This window comes from Chelon labrosus (genome assembly GCF_963514085.1).
Source record: "Chelon labrosus genome assembly, chromosome: 9".
Taxonomy (NCBI): Eukaryota; Metazoa; Chordata; class Actinopteri; order Mugiliformes; family Mugilidae; genus Chelon; species Chelon labrosus.
Window position 1 is genome coordinate 25,480,494 of NC_140359.1, and position 16,587 is coordinate 25,497,080.

General features: G+C 43.9%; 2 protein-coding genes across 2 annotated transcripts in view; one reads left to right on the forward strand and one right to left on the reverse strand.

The window, feature by feature from the left end:
- The window catches only part of LOC311493243 (putative phospholipid-transporting ATPase IM), a 46,137-nt gene extending 39,500 nt beyond the window's left edge, over positions 1-6,637 (reverse strand). The window contains exon 1 of the mRNA XM_084551803.1: positions 6,511-6,637. The gene's annotated coding sequence lies outside the window, so the exon portion shown is untranslated. The remainder of the gene's footprint in view (positions 1-6,510) is intronic.
- A 3,261-nt stretch (positions 6,638-9,898) lies between these two features.
- The window catches only part of LOC311492619 (metal transporter CNNM4), a 44,277-nt gene continuing 37,588 nt past the window's right edge, over positions 9,899-16,587 (forward strand). The window contains exon 1 of the mRNA XM_084550948.1: positions 9,899-11,492. Coding sequence (XP_084407074.1) covers positions 10,085-11,492 — 1,408 coding nt within the window. The 5' untranslated portion in view covers positions 9,899-10,084. The remainder of the gene's footprint in view (positions 11,493-16,587) is intronic.

Below are 16,587 nucleotides of genomic sequence, written 5' to 3' on the forward strand. Positions count from 1 at the left end.
CTATTTAAATGCTAGTCATGCATTATCAGTTCGCAATTTGTGTGAAACCCCCTTATCAGTCCTTATTAAACATTGCATTTGCTCATGATAAACGTTGAAGAAGTGCCGTGTTATTTTCAGTCCCGCATGATATCTGCAGGAATCTTTAAGGCCGTTGATCAGAACCAGTTTACTCCTCCAAAGCGCAGATCCAGATAACCCACGAATGCAGCAGTATGTTAACATTTGATTTTGGTAAAATCCTCCAAGTATTGTTTTCTGGTTAAAATGCGCATCTAGGTCACAGGCTACAGGAATGAGTAAAACTTTCTCTGTGAAGACGACTCTGGGTTTCACCTGGCCACAGTTCGACCACAGTCTAAGACGTGCGGGGTTAAAGCTGCTTTACAAAACCATCTCTAAGCAGAGAGTGCATGCTGTTAAACTGCCATCCACAAGATGAGCGTGAGAGAATAATTTGTATGTGTGATGAAATGTTATTTTGGGTAACTGTGTCTGAGCCGATGGTTGAGGTCTTAACATGACACAGAAATCTCAAGGGAGCATTAATGACGACGACTGTCTGACAAACACGTCACCCACCAGTCAGTCTGACATGCAGTGTGCATTTGCATGAGAGGAAATATTCATTTGAAGGTTTAGCTTTCGCCTTGCGACCCCAGATCATTTCCTGGGACTAAAGTCCAGGAACTTCCTAAAGAAGTAATGATTCCTGTCGCCCTTTGTTAACTGCGTTTCCACCGTGGGCTATAGTCCAATGAACATTTTATCAGATGATATTTCATAAAGTACTGCATCCTTTTACACGTGCAACAACGATGAGGACCTTAACAAAATGTAAATGTGCAGCGGTCCTTCTGGTTTCTTCTGTCGCCCCACTCACTTGTCTTGAGCACGAACTTTGTTTGCAGTAACATACATTTAAACCACCCACACCACCTTTACAAACTACTACTCCGAACTTCCTCTAGATTCTTGGTTTTGCCAGTGACGAGAAAAGCTCCTGCGGCAGAAATTAAACCTCTGACGGCCTTCAAATGACGCCCTATGATAATCTGGCGGCCCGTCCACGGTGTACCCCGCCTCTTGCCCGATGACAGCTGGGATAGGCTCCAGCAGTTACAGAAAACGAATCAATAAATGAACCTTCAAATGACTTCATTCCACCGTTTAGAAAACTGGACCCCTACGAGGGGCAGACGTGCAGGAAAAACATGCATCTTTATGTCCCCAAAAGAAATCAAAAGTAGTGTTTTAACATGGTTTCCAGAGGTAAGAGCCCTAGAAGCCGGTCCGACTTACCCAGAAAATGTTTGCAAAGGAAAATTGGTCTGGAGTCACTCTGGTGGAAACTGATTAAGCTCCGGCAAAGATCTACCAGGCCAGTCAAACAGTTTGGGAGAAGCTTTACGTGGTGACGGACCGAAGAGTTGCAGCGACGTGGGCATATGTGTCAAGACCGCAGACGCCTGCAGAGAGTGGTAAAGACCGCGGAGAAGATCACCAGGACACCACTCCAACACGGACTGTTCACACTTCTACCCTCAAGCCAGACACCTACTGCACTGTTCCTCTTTTTCAGTTTTATGTTTACATTTCAGATTGTTCACACTCTCGTTTGCATGTGAATATTTGCATATGCTGTATTATATGGATCGTTTTATTTATATGCTACTTAGAAGATTCTACGTTGTTCGGCATTTGGCTGGACGGCAATCTTGAATCAGAGCGCCGTAGAGTTGGATTTGTCGACAACAAAATGGCTCTGATTGGTTGTAGTAGGGTACTTTTTCCTCTGTAACGACTCATTTGCACAGTCACGGTGCTGATTTATCTCAAAATTAACTTTTAGCTTATGGGGATCTCAAATTATAATTGACCCAAAAAGCTATTTGCTGCAGTGAAATCAATCCAGCTGTTCAACGACTCACTTTTCTGCAACAGATAACTCGATAACTTATTTCTGTCTCTATTTCTTGTACATTTGTTCATATGCAAACTTGCAATTTGCATGCAAACTTTGTACATTTTTTCACTTATACTATTTTCCTTTATTTCCTCTTTTTTTTTTAACTTGTGGTTCTCAACTAAGCTACAGCGACCAAGCAATTTCCCTTGTGGATCAACAAAATCTGTAGATATCTATCGAGAATGTGCAAAGAATGCCAATAAGAATGAAAAGCTGGGATGAATTGCAAGAATCTGAACAAGAGATTGAACTAGAGGAAGAAGGAGGAGGAGAAGGAGGAGGAGGAAGGCAGTAACAGTAACAGTAGCAACATGTAAAACAGTGGTGGTGAGTGCAGTGTGACAGCTCCACCGTGACCACAGCAAGGCTTGAGCATGAGGGTGGATGATCACATTAAAGACACTCACACCAACGGTTAATTGTTCCTGTAAACCTTCACCACGAATAAATTTTCCGTTCTGCTCCATTTTCCGTTCCACTGCACTGTACACAGAACCACGTCTGCGGCTATTTCAAAGGCCTCGGCTAACGAACTAAACAACCTTTTTACGCGGCTCAATAAAATGCAGTAATATCTGTTTGCAGAGAAGAAAATGAATGTTGCTTTTAGTTAATTTAATTCCGTCTTTCTGTGTCTGCGTGGGGTTCTCTAGCCCCGACCCGTCACAAGACAAGCGGTTACAGAAAATTAATGAATAAATTCCACCTTATCAGATTTCCTTGTACTGGTCAATTATAATGTCAGTCTAACTAGAAACCAAACAAACAGCGGACTCGTAATGGTGGTGGTTGGTGGTTGGGGCGAGGTGGGGGTCAAGGTTACTCTGGGTTAATGATTGAAGTCATTTACCTTGGTGGAGTTGTGATTCTGAGTAAATGAGAGAACAATGAAAGTCATGACTCCAAAACTGGCATTTCCCTCTGATAATGACTCATAAGCGTCTCATTCCCCCCACTGTGGGAGAGTGACGCCGTTAATAGACGACAGAGAAACGCAACGAATACGTCAGGCACCTTTTTGCTTTTATTAGGGCTGACCTGAAAAAGATCCACTGGCGATAGACGTTAATAAAGCAAGAATGGGGGTTAACAGGGGGACAGTTATGACATGAGGACACAAAGCGGTATCTGTGCTTTGAGCCCGGAGCGCTGCCTGCACCAAAAGGCCCAAAACAATCAGCCTCTGAATTATTCACCTGACCTCTCAGGCCACTGCTCCTCTCATCTTACCTGATAAAACACTGACATTTTAATTGACCTTATTAATCTGCACTAAACAGACAGGCACTCTGCATATCAATATCGAACAATGGGCGACCTTCAGGCTGCCATATGAGCTGTACTCAGCCCCACAATAAGCTCATTTGTTTGAGGCTGGAAGTCATTGATCGGGACTGAGTAGCTGAGGTTCCATCACATCCACGTTTTCAGTTCCCGTGTCTCAGCATTTTCTGTCTAATGTAAAAACGTCCTGCCTGTGTTACACAAAACCTGAGTGAGCCTCTACAATCTCTACAGTTCAGTAAAACTATTTTTCAATTAAAAGTAAACAGATCGGAATACAACAACAATGTTGGAGACAGTGTGGACACATCAATGCCAACCACAGTCATATTTTCTGGTCTTGTGCTAAATTGCCACCTTTATGGGATTGCATTATTGGATGTCTGGAGAGCATTTTACAGTCCAAGGTTCTTAGGGACCCCTGGATTTTGTATCTGGGACTGACCCCAGAAGGGTTAATTATGAAAGAGGACAGGCACCTCTTCAAAATAATGATTGTGACTAATAAGAAGGCCGTTACCAGGAATTGGCTGTGGAGGAGATCTATGCAATGGAGAAAATGACTTTTCATCTGCAAGTTAAAGGGGAATTACAGTTTTTTTACAACCTGAACCGTATTTCTAGCTAAAATACGATTGTTCACTCACCCATATAACTTTTGTGTTATTTGTAGTCCTTCGGGAGATATTTAAATCTGCGTATATCCATATAGTGGGAGTGAATGGGGCACCGAAACGCAGCCTCTAAGTAACGCATTATCTGCGGCGAAACTCGTTCATTTCACCATTATTTTGTTATGATACGCTAGTGCTATTCCCCGTTGAGTCCAGTGTTACATGTTATCATCATCCGGGGTCTGTAGATTGACCTACAGATTGGTGAAATGAACGAGTTTCGCGGCAGATAATGCTTAATTTAGAGGCTGTGTTTCGGTGCCCCAGTCACTCCCACTATATGGATATACACAGATCTAAATATCTCCCAAAGTGCTACAAATTACACAAAAGTTATATGGGTGAGTAAACAATCGTATTTTATGCCAGAAATAAGGTCCAGGTTGTAAAAAACGGTAGTTCCCCTTTAAAGCAGATGACTTGGAACAAAATTGGAGGAAATGGACAACTTTCAAAGCCAAGGAGAGTGCTCACCTTACAATATGACTATGACTGCCCCAATATAATTTTATTTGTGTTGTTGCTGTGTTGTTTTATTTTACATGTTAATATACAAAATTAAATAAACAGTAAAAACAAACTATTTTTCAAGCAGCGCTTATCTTCACACGCGGTGTTAACATGCTTCCTGTGTGATCCAAAAATAAGTGGCTGATTTTATGCACAAGACGCGAACGCACCTTCATTTGGAGACCTGAGACCACAGTCGGACAGCGGTGTGAACGCACCCAGACACTGAAGGAACAGCCACACAACTGATGACCTCTGATGTCGATCTCGTTTTGCTTTAAAATTATGGGAATATTTAAGGGTGTTTGCCCCTTTTTTGGCCTTAAGGGCACACACACACACACAGACGGTGACTGGCAGTGATACAGCAATGAAGGATTTCAATTAAATAAAGCAAGCTGTAGTGATAATAGACGGGGATGAGCAGATGGTCGGTGACGCAATAATGGGCAGATACCAAGTTGAAGTAATGTTGACTTCATGGTGACACAACCGAGGTTGACGACAAATGAAGGAAAGAAAGTTCCTCAAACTGAAAGGTTTCAACCACTATTAATCCACCCTGCTGACGAGCAGGACTGGAGTGTTGGGTGACGGTTCTGTCCGAGAGTGGAGCTGCCGTAACTGATGACCCGCCCACACTTCCTCTAGACTCACCCGCATTTTTTTGGTTTGATTAACACTATGCTCTGTGTTCTGCCTCCTCCAGTTACAAAGAAATGTTGGATTATACACTGTACTTATTTATTTATTTATTTCCAACTCTCACGGACCTATGGGACAGTGGTTGGCATGGCAACTGTCAATTACTATGTCACAGCCTGCTTCTAAAGAATTGAAACTAAAATGAAACTTCTCAGAAAAACACTTGGACATACATCAGCATTACACTAACTACCTAAAATGAATGAAATGTATTATTTGACGTCTTTAGGGTTTTAGTTCGGCCCATGCCCCATCCACTAACATGGAGGGGGCGCAGCTTATGACCTTTACTCAGCCAGCCACCAGGGGAGGTCTACTTGCTTTGGCTTCACTTTTGAGGAGCTAGTTGTCATGGCGTCCATTTTTTATACAGTCTATGCTCCATACACTAACATTATGTTCTGCTTATTTCAGTGTGAAACGTTTGGAGTGGGAAAAATACCATCTACTAGCGGCCAGTTATCAGTTACAAAGCTAAGAGTGACAAGTGATGACGAGTTGACATAGCCTACTGTACGGATGGGGTTTAATTGTTAAAAATTAGTCTAGGACACAAGTTAAAAAGCCCCCAAACTTCCTTTCTATGCTCCTTGCTTGTGTTCTTGGATTTAATAACTGACTGCTGCCGTTCTTAACAACTCAGCCTCATCAGAGCTCCTCGCTGTCTGACCTCGAACTGAAAAATGTCTGCACCACTTAATACAGGATATGAATGAGTTCGCCGCTGCTTCTGCTGCTGAAGTGATGCAGAAATTACTCACTGCTGACATCACTGCTCAACCACACAGTTTACTGACAATACATTGTTCCTGTAAACCGCATGTCGACCTACAGCACACTGGAGACAATTATTTGAAAACACCAAAACAAACAGGAGGAGACGAGGGTTTGACAGCTGAACAACTCCACGGTGATCAGTCCCAAAAGCATCTAAACGTCTTGTGATAAGTCTTTCTAGTAGAAGTTTAAATCTTGCTTGTAGAACTTTTTTTTTTTTTTTTTTTTTTTGGAAACACCAACAGCAGAAGACGTTTTCAGCTGTCCGTGGAAGAGATCGTGTGATTTCTGTGTAAAGACACCAAACAGAAAGCACAGCCTAAAGTTTCCCTTTTACCCCTGCCTGCCTGGCCAACTCTCCTTTTCATTGTTTCCGTTACTTTTTCAGCTCAATTCTCTCTGGAGGACAGCGGAGAGCAGGAAAGAGCGAGTTCACAGCTTCCTGATCAACTGTCCGCCTCTCTCTTTCTCTCTCTCTCCTCCACCTCCTCCCTTTTTCTCCCCAAACCCCCATCTCAGGGAGTCGACCCCCTCCCCGCGTCACCTTGACCCCAACAAGGTCAGCAAAAGAAAAGGAGCGAGCCTTCTTACCGTGCGTCCTGGCTTCGTGTGTAGGGGGGCAAGCCTCGGCAGCGCGTCGCCTGCGGTAGTGAGGAATTAAAACCCCCCCAAAAAAAAGCTAAGAAAATCTCCCAAACTGAGAAGGGGTCCAGTGTTTTCGTCCTGCCTCCCCACTCCCTCTTTCTTACACCATTCCCCTCCCTCTCGCATGCTCTCTCCTCCTCTGGTTTTGTGCGCCCTGCCTCCCTCCCTCTCTTGTCTCCACTCCCCTCCAGGGGACGCAGCGTTTGTTCGCTGCGTTCAGTTAAAAATCAGCTCGAAACACGGAAAACCCTTCCAGACAGAGGGCAGGTTAGAGAAAGAAAAAAAAACTTCTTACTTGACGTCGAGTTTTAATTTAGAAAACGTGATCAACTGTGACCTCTAGTTGACGAACTGGAAACACGAAAACTGCCTCAAGAAGCCAAAGAGATCTAACGATTGAGTGGTTTATTTCACTGAAATGTGGGAGAGCTGCTGAGATCATTGACTTCATTCATGATAGACAAAAGTACACATTAACACAGAAAGGTCCTGTTAGTAAAAGTATAAGAAGGACTCTAATAAAGTCATAATATATATATATACTTTTATACTGCACTACACCAGTAATATTACATTTAAATATTTACTGATAATTATCTATTCTTATTGTCTAGATTGTAAAAATAAATAAAAATGTATTCATCCTGTCATGTTGAGACAACAGGAAAAAAATCTGAAAACTGACCCAAGTGCAGGATTTGGGAGTTTGGGCACAAAAACAAGAGTTTAATTAGCAAAAACTTTAATTTGCACGTTCATCTTTTGCAACCGGTTGTTCTTTGAAGGCTTGCAGGGGAGACTGGAGCCCATCACAGGCAGGGTACACCTTGGACAGGTCTCCAGTCTATCACAGGGCTAACACAGAGAGACAGACAACCATTCACATTCACACCTACGGGCAATTTAGAATCACCAATGAACCTAACCAGCATGTCTTTGGACGGTGGGAGGAAGCTGGAGTACCTGGAGAGAACCCACGCAGACACAGAGAGAACATGCAAACTCGGCCCATGGATTCGAACCTTCTTACTGTGAGGCATCAGTGCAAACCACCACACCACTGTGCAAAACGTTTACAAAAAGAAATAAAAGGAGTAGAAGCTGCAGGAGCTGGCCGAGGAGTACTGGAGCTTGGCCTGCGTCTGCAGCAAAGACTGAAAGGCAGGCACATTAGGAGCTGCACCTCCAAGGTTGACAAAAAGTATATAAATATGACTGGTTCATGAGTAGTAGAGCAGAGGTAAAGTGAAGAAGTTGCAAACGGTGTGGAGAGTTGAAAGTATAGCTCCAGGCTTGATTGGATGATGAGAAGCAGGCGAGTTAACCGGCACAGACCCACAGAGGGCGACATCACACCACTTGACACGCTCGTTCTGCTATGTATGCAGGCTGTACGTGTTCGGTAGTGGTTAGCACTGATGCTAATTAGCTGACTGTGGCCTTTCTGTGTGGATTTTGCACAGTCTCCCTGTGTCTGTGTCTTCATCCCCCTTTCCAAAGACATAAAGTGGTGATTCTAAATTGAGCGTGAATGGTGATGTGTACCCTGCCTCTCGCCCAATGACAGATGGGATAGGCTCCCCCTGTGACCCTCCAGAGGACAAGCGGTTACAGAAGATGAATGAATAAACAGTCAGTTGTCTGTTAAGTTAAGGTTCAGTGGTGAAAACTAATGGAATAAAATAAAAAAAGGCGATTTAGAAATGTAGAGAAAGATGTTGGTGCTTGCTCCATATAAAATTCAGGATGTTTTCTTTCTAATAGCAACAACAAGAGTTTAAATTGTTTGGCAGTTAAATTGCCAGTTCAGCTAGTAGACAGATACTAATACTGTAGGTACATTAGTGAAAATGAATGAATGAATGAATGAATGAAGTGTGCTAATATAACAGTCCTGTACATAATCTTATGTCTATGAAGGTTTTCAGTCATCCAGGCAACCAGACTTGTAGAGTTTTTTGAGAGGACGTTTCACCACTCATCCGAATAGCTTCATCAGTTCTAGGGGACTGGTGGGAAGTCTGAGGTTTAAATAGGAAACTGTTACTGGGAGAAGGAGCCAGAGAAGATGGATGGTTTGAAAAAAGGAGTAAAGGAAGCCAGACTGGAGAAACCTTCACTAAACAGAGGAGGTGGACTGAGATTTAATCTGCCATCTATTAACAATACACTTTTAACTTGTGTCCCCAAGAAGTTTCAACACCATTGACATCTTGACACTGGAGCCTCTGATGGACAATGATTGTTAGAGCACCACTCATAGGGAAAGAGGACAGGGACAAAACAGTCCCCCCTCAATGACAGGTAAGTACCCAACTGTTTTAAAATTAGCTGCACCGATTTCTGGTTGTTTAAACAACAAGCACATTTCAGTATGAGTTTCGTATTTAAACCTCAACTTCCCCACCAGTCCCCTAGAACTGAAGAAGCTACTTGGATGAGTGGTGAAACGTCTTCTCTAAAAAACTCCACAAGTCCAGTTGCCATTTTTTAAAACCTTTTTTTCCGGCACATAATCTTATCTTCATGAATCTTATCTTTATGAAGATAAGATTATGTAACACAGTAATTCAATCCAGTTTGACAGCACCACAAAGCGCATCCTTGAGCTTTGAACAAGAGGGATTTGAAGGGGGATTTAGTGCACAACTTTTGAGATAGATAGATAGATAGATAGATAGATAGATAGATAGACAGATAGATAGATAGATAGATAGATAGATAGACAGACAGACAGACAGATAGATAGATAGATAGATAGATAGAACCTCGTTAATACTAATCTGTTTTAATACCACTCATTTACATTTCTTCAAGCAGGCCACTCTGCTGCACTGTCCATACTTTGACCAAAAGGTGGAGCTCTTTCCTAAATAAATACTTTTATTCATTTTTGTTTCAAAAACCGTCAAATTGTTGAGGTTTGACACCAGATTGTGTTTAATGTTGAAATATAAACAACGAAAAAAACTAAATTTAAAGTTTGTCACCATATAATATGTATATAAAAATATGCACAGTGTATATATAAAATTTATATATATATATAAATAAATATATATAAATGCAACCATATGTATATGAAAATATGTGGTGATGTAGATATATATAGATATAATGTACAATATATATATAGTGACAGATTTAAGACACAGTTGTAAGATGTTTAAGATATTAAATACGTAATATATAAATTCATACTGGTCTTTAATCTATTATAAACGTAGACAAACACTATTAGACATTTAGACTCAATATTTATTTTAATATCACGATGAAATAAAATACTTTCCAACGCAGATGTTTACACGAGTATTCTGTGGAAAAACTCCCACAGTCGACCTTAAAAGCAATGTTGTCAGTCGACCTTAAGAATTAAACCGAGGGGGGCTCGCTCCAAGTTTCTGAGTGACGTCTCCTCCGCTGACTGGCTGAGTGTCAGAATCCCAATGAGGGGGGCGGTGCTTGTGGCAACGAGTAGGTGACGTCAGTTCCCCCGTTGGCAGAGAGCGAAACAAACATGGCGATAGACTCGAGTGGACGGGGGTTTACTCTAACTTTATTCGTGTTTTTTTGTGTATTTGCGGACAGGCAGACCGAGGCGGCGCCCTCAGACCCGAGAGCCGCCACTCGGATACTCGGCATGCGGCTGGAGAGGAGCGAGAGGCCGGCCGAGACCACCGAGGCAGGCGTGATTCAGGTGACCGAGGGCAGCGACATCCTCTTCAGGTTCTACGGGCTCCACTTGCTCCCAAACACCTCGGAGCTCGTCAGGTTCGCCGAGCTGTACTCCAGCGACAAAGAGGACGACGAGTTCGGCGCGCTCACGGTCCAGTTGAATAGGACTTGTCCCGAACACACGAAGGATATTGTAGTTAAAGGGCCCATGGAGGTAAGCAACCAAAATACCACCGGGGTGGTCAGGCTCAGCATCAAGCAGCTCCGCAAGAGCGAGGTGGTCAAGGTGTTCGGCTTGTGCGTCCTCGACGTCCAGGAGCAGAAGTGGCACCTGCTGGACGATAAGGACGGCAGGCTGCGGGTGGTGGAGGAGGAGAAGTCCCTGCTTCCCATTTGGCTGCAGGTGATCCTCATCTCCTTCCTGCTGGTGCTGTCCGGCATGTTCAGCGGGCTCAACCTGGGGCTCATGGCGCTGGACCCGATGGAGCTGCGCATCGTTCAGAGCTGTGGCACCGAGAAGGAGAAGAAGTACGCGCGGAAGATAGAGCCCATCCGCAGGAAAGGCAACTACCTGTTGTGCTCGCTGCTCCTCGGCAACGTCCTGGTCAACACTACCCTCACCATCCTCCTGGACGACCTCACCAAGTCCGGGATTGGCGCCGTGGTGGCCTCCACCGTCGGCATTGTGATTTTTGGGGAGATAGTGCCCCAGGCGCTGTGCTCCAGGCACGGTCTGGCAGTCGGGGCGAACACCATCATGGTCACCAAGCTGTTCATGCTGTTGACTTTCCCCCTGTCCTGGCCCATCAGCAAGCTCCTGGACTGCGTGCTGGGCCAGGAGATCGGAACCGTGTACAACCGGGAGAAGCTGGTGGAGATGTTAAAGGTCACCGAGCCGTACAACGACCTGGTGAAGGAGGAGCTCAACATGATCCAGGGCGCTCTGGAGCTCAGGACCAAAACCGTGGAGGACGTCATGACGCCGATCAACAACTGTTTCATGATCCACAGCGACACCGTGTTGGACTTCAACACCATGTCCGAAATAATGGAGAGCGGCTACACGAGGATACCCGTGTACGAGGACGAGCGGTCCAACATCGTGGACATCCTGTTCGTGAAAGACCTCGCCTTCGTGGACCCCGACGACTGCACCACGTTGAAGACCATCACCAAATTCTATAACCACCCGGTCCACTTTGTCTTCCACGACACCAAGCTGGACTCCATGCTGGAGGAGTTCAAGAAAGGTTTGTGGAAATCTTGTCTCGCGTTGTCGTGCGAGAGGGCGACACCTCCGGGGTTGTGGGATGAGTTCTGTAGCTGTCCGAGCCAGGTAAGAGGGCCTTTGTGTCAGGTGTTTGAATCCTGAACGAAAGAGACGGACTCTTTGCAGGTTTTAGTAGTCGTTACGACCTCTGCTCCTCTTTCTTGGCGAACTATTTGTGAGCGTCTCCAAGATTCTTTAGAAAAGGGGTGTCAAACTCGCATACGACCCAATTCGTATCAAGCGGGCCAAACATAAAAGCCTAATAACCTCTAAGTGACGACAACTTTTCCCTTTGCTTTAGTGCAAATAAGTATATTTTTACATTTAAGGAACTATACCTTTTGCAAAACATCTTGAGAACAACCTGAGAAATAAGTGCGGGCCAGATTAGACTTAGGTTTTGGCCTGCGGGACGTATATTTGACACCCCTGGTTTAGACCTATCGTCTCACTTAATAGTAATTAGATTAAAGAACTGGAATTAAGAGTAGATGCAACTGGTTCAGGCAGCAAAGTGAGTGGGTTAAGGTCTTGGTTAGTGAGCTGTTTTTAGACAATGACTAGGACCCTTGACGTTTTTGTGGAAGTGGAAAGAAAATTTACCCTTGGGAACGAGCGATGACTGGATTCATCTTCAAAACCCCCAGAGTAGTAACTGTATTTGTCATAGTTTGCTAGAAGATGCGTCGTCATGATGTGACAGCGGTTGTCATTTGAAGTCTAAGCTGGTTCCATATTCATACCGAAGAAGGGAATTTAGGTAGAAACTACCGTACTGTGAATAAAAGGTTGAGGTTTTATCAGAAATATCGGTCAGGTTTACGATCGCTTACATCAGGAACACTCCCCAGTTTCCACTTCTCTCTTTTTGCCTTCCACACACACAGACACACTCTCCTACTAAACACACTCTCAGGAGGACGCACACTGACGCCATCTCCCACAGGGATATATTTTCCCTTTCTCGAGACATCCCGTCTCAAGGTCACAGATGTGGACGCAGTCTTGCTGTGTCTATGTCTCGGGCCTCCGTGTCTCTGCAGTTGCATCAGTATGTGACGGCAGGGCGTAGGAATAACATTAAACCGTCCCCGTTGCCGTCCTCGGCTCCCGGTTTGTCCAGGTTCACCTCACCAGAGATCTTGCTTTAAGCTCATCTCTGAATGGACGGCCGCGAATTAACTTTTGCACGGAGCTGCGTGACATTTGGCCGAGAAAATGGGCTCTGCGGCTCGTCTAAGTGGGCTCGGCTGGCGAGGTGGGAGGCTTTGGCAACAAGCTGCGATGCCTAAACACACACACACACACACACACAAAACAAATCCGGCTGCCCGGAGAGTCGACACCAACCAATCTACACCGGCTCCAGAGATTTACTGTAAGGAGCTGTGAGAATATACTCGGTTGTTGTCTGTAAAATCTTGAGGTTGAAACAAATAAATACAAGAAAGAGCATGCTGCTGCAAAGTAATAATACAATTAAATCATAAAAGGCGATGGAGGCTACTTGTAATTAACACTTTACAATCTCCAGTGAAAGGGTGATTACTGTGATTTGAGTAAAGTTACTTCCAAGTAGTTTAGCTTTAAAGCTTATTTTGACTATAAAAGAGTCAGGAAATGTCCTGAGTCAGTGATTTTGCCGTTTCTTTTCCAGAATACTTTCAATATCTGGCAGATATTTACATTTATTTGCGTATAACCTTCCAGGAGAGGAACTTACCGTAATGACACCATGTTGGCTGCAAAGCGCAACGTCTCAGCTTTTAGAAACTGATTTCCGATAGCGCAAACTGTTTAACGTAATTACGGTAATCCAAAGTGCACTTGTGCAAACGGTTTTAAACCAACCAACCAACCAAGCAGCATCTGAACCAGAAAGCTGAAGCCATTGCAGGCTCCAAAAGTTAAAATGTCAAACTTTTACAATAGGAATAAATACTTTTAAATTCTGGCACAGGTAATTCTAAGGTGGAGTTTTTTGTTTTAATGTATAACTCAACCATTCAAATTATATCAGGACTTAATGTTAAGTGTTATTAAGGATGCTTTCTGCTTCCAGGGACAGGTGCTAGCTGTCTGCTAGCTGTCTGCAGGCAGGTTCCCTCACGCGTCACTTCTTTGTTCATTTCTGAATGAGGTCTGAGTTAGGTGGAGCCAGGCATTGTTTACATGACGAGATGTGCAGCCGGTGCACGTTGAGTTTAAGAATCCCGTGGGCGACGTCGTGGACGGTTGTTGATCTTAGAATACAGTCACTAGTACCAGTGGCATCACACGTTATGCTATGAATGACAAAAGCTATGACGTGGTCAGCATGCTCAGCTACTTAAATACAAGTGCTGCTCAGTCACTTGTTGTCGTCCGTTTGAAAGCTCATGTTGACATGCAAACTTTGGTACACCTCAAGCGATTAACCCTACGCAGGATGTCCCGATCGGTATCGAGAGATCAGTATCGGGGCAGATCCAGACGTTTTCAAAATGAACGCATCGTTATCGGGCTTCAGCCGAGCATTATCTCTTTGACGTTATTTATTTTAGGTCTGGCATAAACCGAAACCACTTCCCTGTACCGTCGACACTTCTTCTTTTGTTTTAAAGGTAGTTGGCTTACGTCAAAGCTACCAATAAAAAATTTAAAAAAAAAAATGAAGAAGATGAGGAGGAACCAAAATTACGTGACTAAACATGTCTGCAGTGTGTTCGTTTCTTTTACATGCATCTTGCAGCCAAACCACTAATGAGTAGAAACAATAAAGGTGTAAATTAATCCCCTAGAACCTGATCCTGTGTTTATCCCATATGTCATGCATGGTTTACCTTGGTAGGACTTACTGTGTGTGACAGTGCTTTCACGTCAAGGAGCTCTAAGTGACTGAATGTAAGATCTAAGATCTAAGAGTTAATAAAACCACCACCAAGACGCTTATTCTCACTCTAAGATAAAACCGAGATGCATGCATCTGCGTCTGAGGAGATACTGCACAAGTTTGCATGTTTACTCAAGAATTGCTGCGGTTTGATGCGTCAGTTGATGTTATCTATTTCCTGCCGTGCATCTTGCGTATATATTTATTTACCAACTGCTAAATTTGTACCTGAGAATTTCTCAGAGAAACCGAGAAATAGATTTCTGTCAGAAAAAAAGGTTTCCAGTTGGTTAGATTAGAAACGGCCACTAAAGCCGAACAGAGCGTCAACCAGAAGAACTCTAAATCTGACGCGAGAACGTGGCAGATGTTTGCGGACGCTGAGAGTCTTTCAGATGCTGCAGAAGCAGCCTGTGGTCGGACGGTTGTGGACTGCGTCGACGTGCTTGTGCGCCCTCACAACCCCCCCCGCCTCTGCTCTGACCCGACTCCCCGCCCGCATCTCAAGTTCCTCTCGCTTGCCGCTTGGCATCAGTTACCACGGTGATGGCATCCAGCAGCGTCGGTGTGTGTGTGTGCACAGGTTTCCTGTATGATCCGATTTGCACCGTTGACTTTAAAAGCTGCTAAGAACTTAGTCAAGGCAGATATTAATAGATGTTCTTCAGTCGACGTCACGTTAGCTTTCACCTTATTAGAACACTTTAATGACATGCTGGAGATTATCACAGCAAATGGCAGCAGCAGACGTAAAAAGAAGGTTAATAAGGGAGGGAGGGATATTTATATATCCTATACATAGTTGAACACAAAGAACAAACTGAGATTTCCTGACAATGATCAACAGAACCCGTTTGTTTCTCCAGTGTTATCTTTAAGTAGAAGGTGGAGCCTCGTGGACACTGGACATCAGGTTTAATTTAGAAAACACACAAAGCACAAGTGAACCATGAAGTCACTGCAGGCACACTGCACTCTGTCAACAGACCTTCACATGCTATACCCCCAGGTAGTGCTTTATGTTGGCCTGCATTTTGGCTCAGTCTTGTGTAACTGTGTGGAACATACACCAATCAGCCACAACATTAAAACCACCGACAGAAGACGTGAATAACATCAACCATCTTGTGACAATTCAGTGTTCTGCTGGGAAACTTTTGGACCTGGCGTTCATTGGTGTAGATGTCACTTAGACATGTAGCACCCACCTAGACCAGACCAGACCAGGAACCCCTACCCCATAGCAATGACATAGGAAACACACACAAAAATGCTTTACCTCAAAAAAGCAGCACCTGGCCTCCAAATTCACTAGATCCCAAACTGATCAAGTATCTGTGGGATAATTCACAGAGGCCCCTCCCCTCAAAGGACCCCACTAACAACACAGGACACCCTCAGAAGGCCCATGTCCATTCTCTGATGAGTCCCAACTGTTTTGGAGACACAAGGGAGACCTAGAAAATATTATAATGTAATGCCTGATATGTGATTTTGCGTTGTCTTATGTGTCCTTGATATTTTTGTGGCTTTTTCTTGATAAGTGAGTCTTTCTCTGCCTTCTAGGAGCATGTTTACTACTGTTTAACTGAGTTGTTTACTATAATTAGTGAAACCTGGATGGATTGATTAAATGTGACTGTGTGGCGATGCCTGGCTAGGACTAGCTAGGAGCTATAGGACAAACACAACCGTCAACTGTCAACACTTGGAGCCTTTCAGGAAAAAAAAAAAGCAGCTTGCGTTTTGTTTGTGGTTGTTAGGACCGTCGGCATTGTCTGCAGCTTATCTGTGTTTGGGCACTTATCAGGCCTCCCCACCCAGACTTTAGGGTCCCGTTGTAAGTGCCACAATTTAATGACCGTTTATCTGTCAGCCAGCTGTATCTAGCTACAAAACAGATTAGCCAATGAGTGGTTGGAGTTTGCGTCTAGAAATCGTTTTTTGTGAAAGGATTTTGCAACACTCCTTTCACGTTTTAATACTGCGAAGGAAATAGTTTTGGGAGAAAACTTGTGTTTGTATTTTGAATAGCCAGTTTGACAGAACAAGGAAATCAGGACTCTATAAACAGATAATCATATTCCATATCAAGTTGTTGACTAAACTCTGGTGACTAACTTTCAGATTAGCCATAACTGGATGCAGTTAGAAGTTCTGGACGAAGTATGTAAACCTTTGGATCATGTGCCACACATGTGCA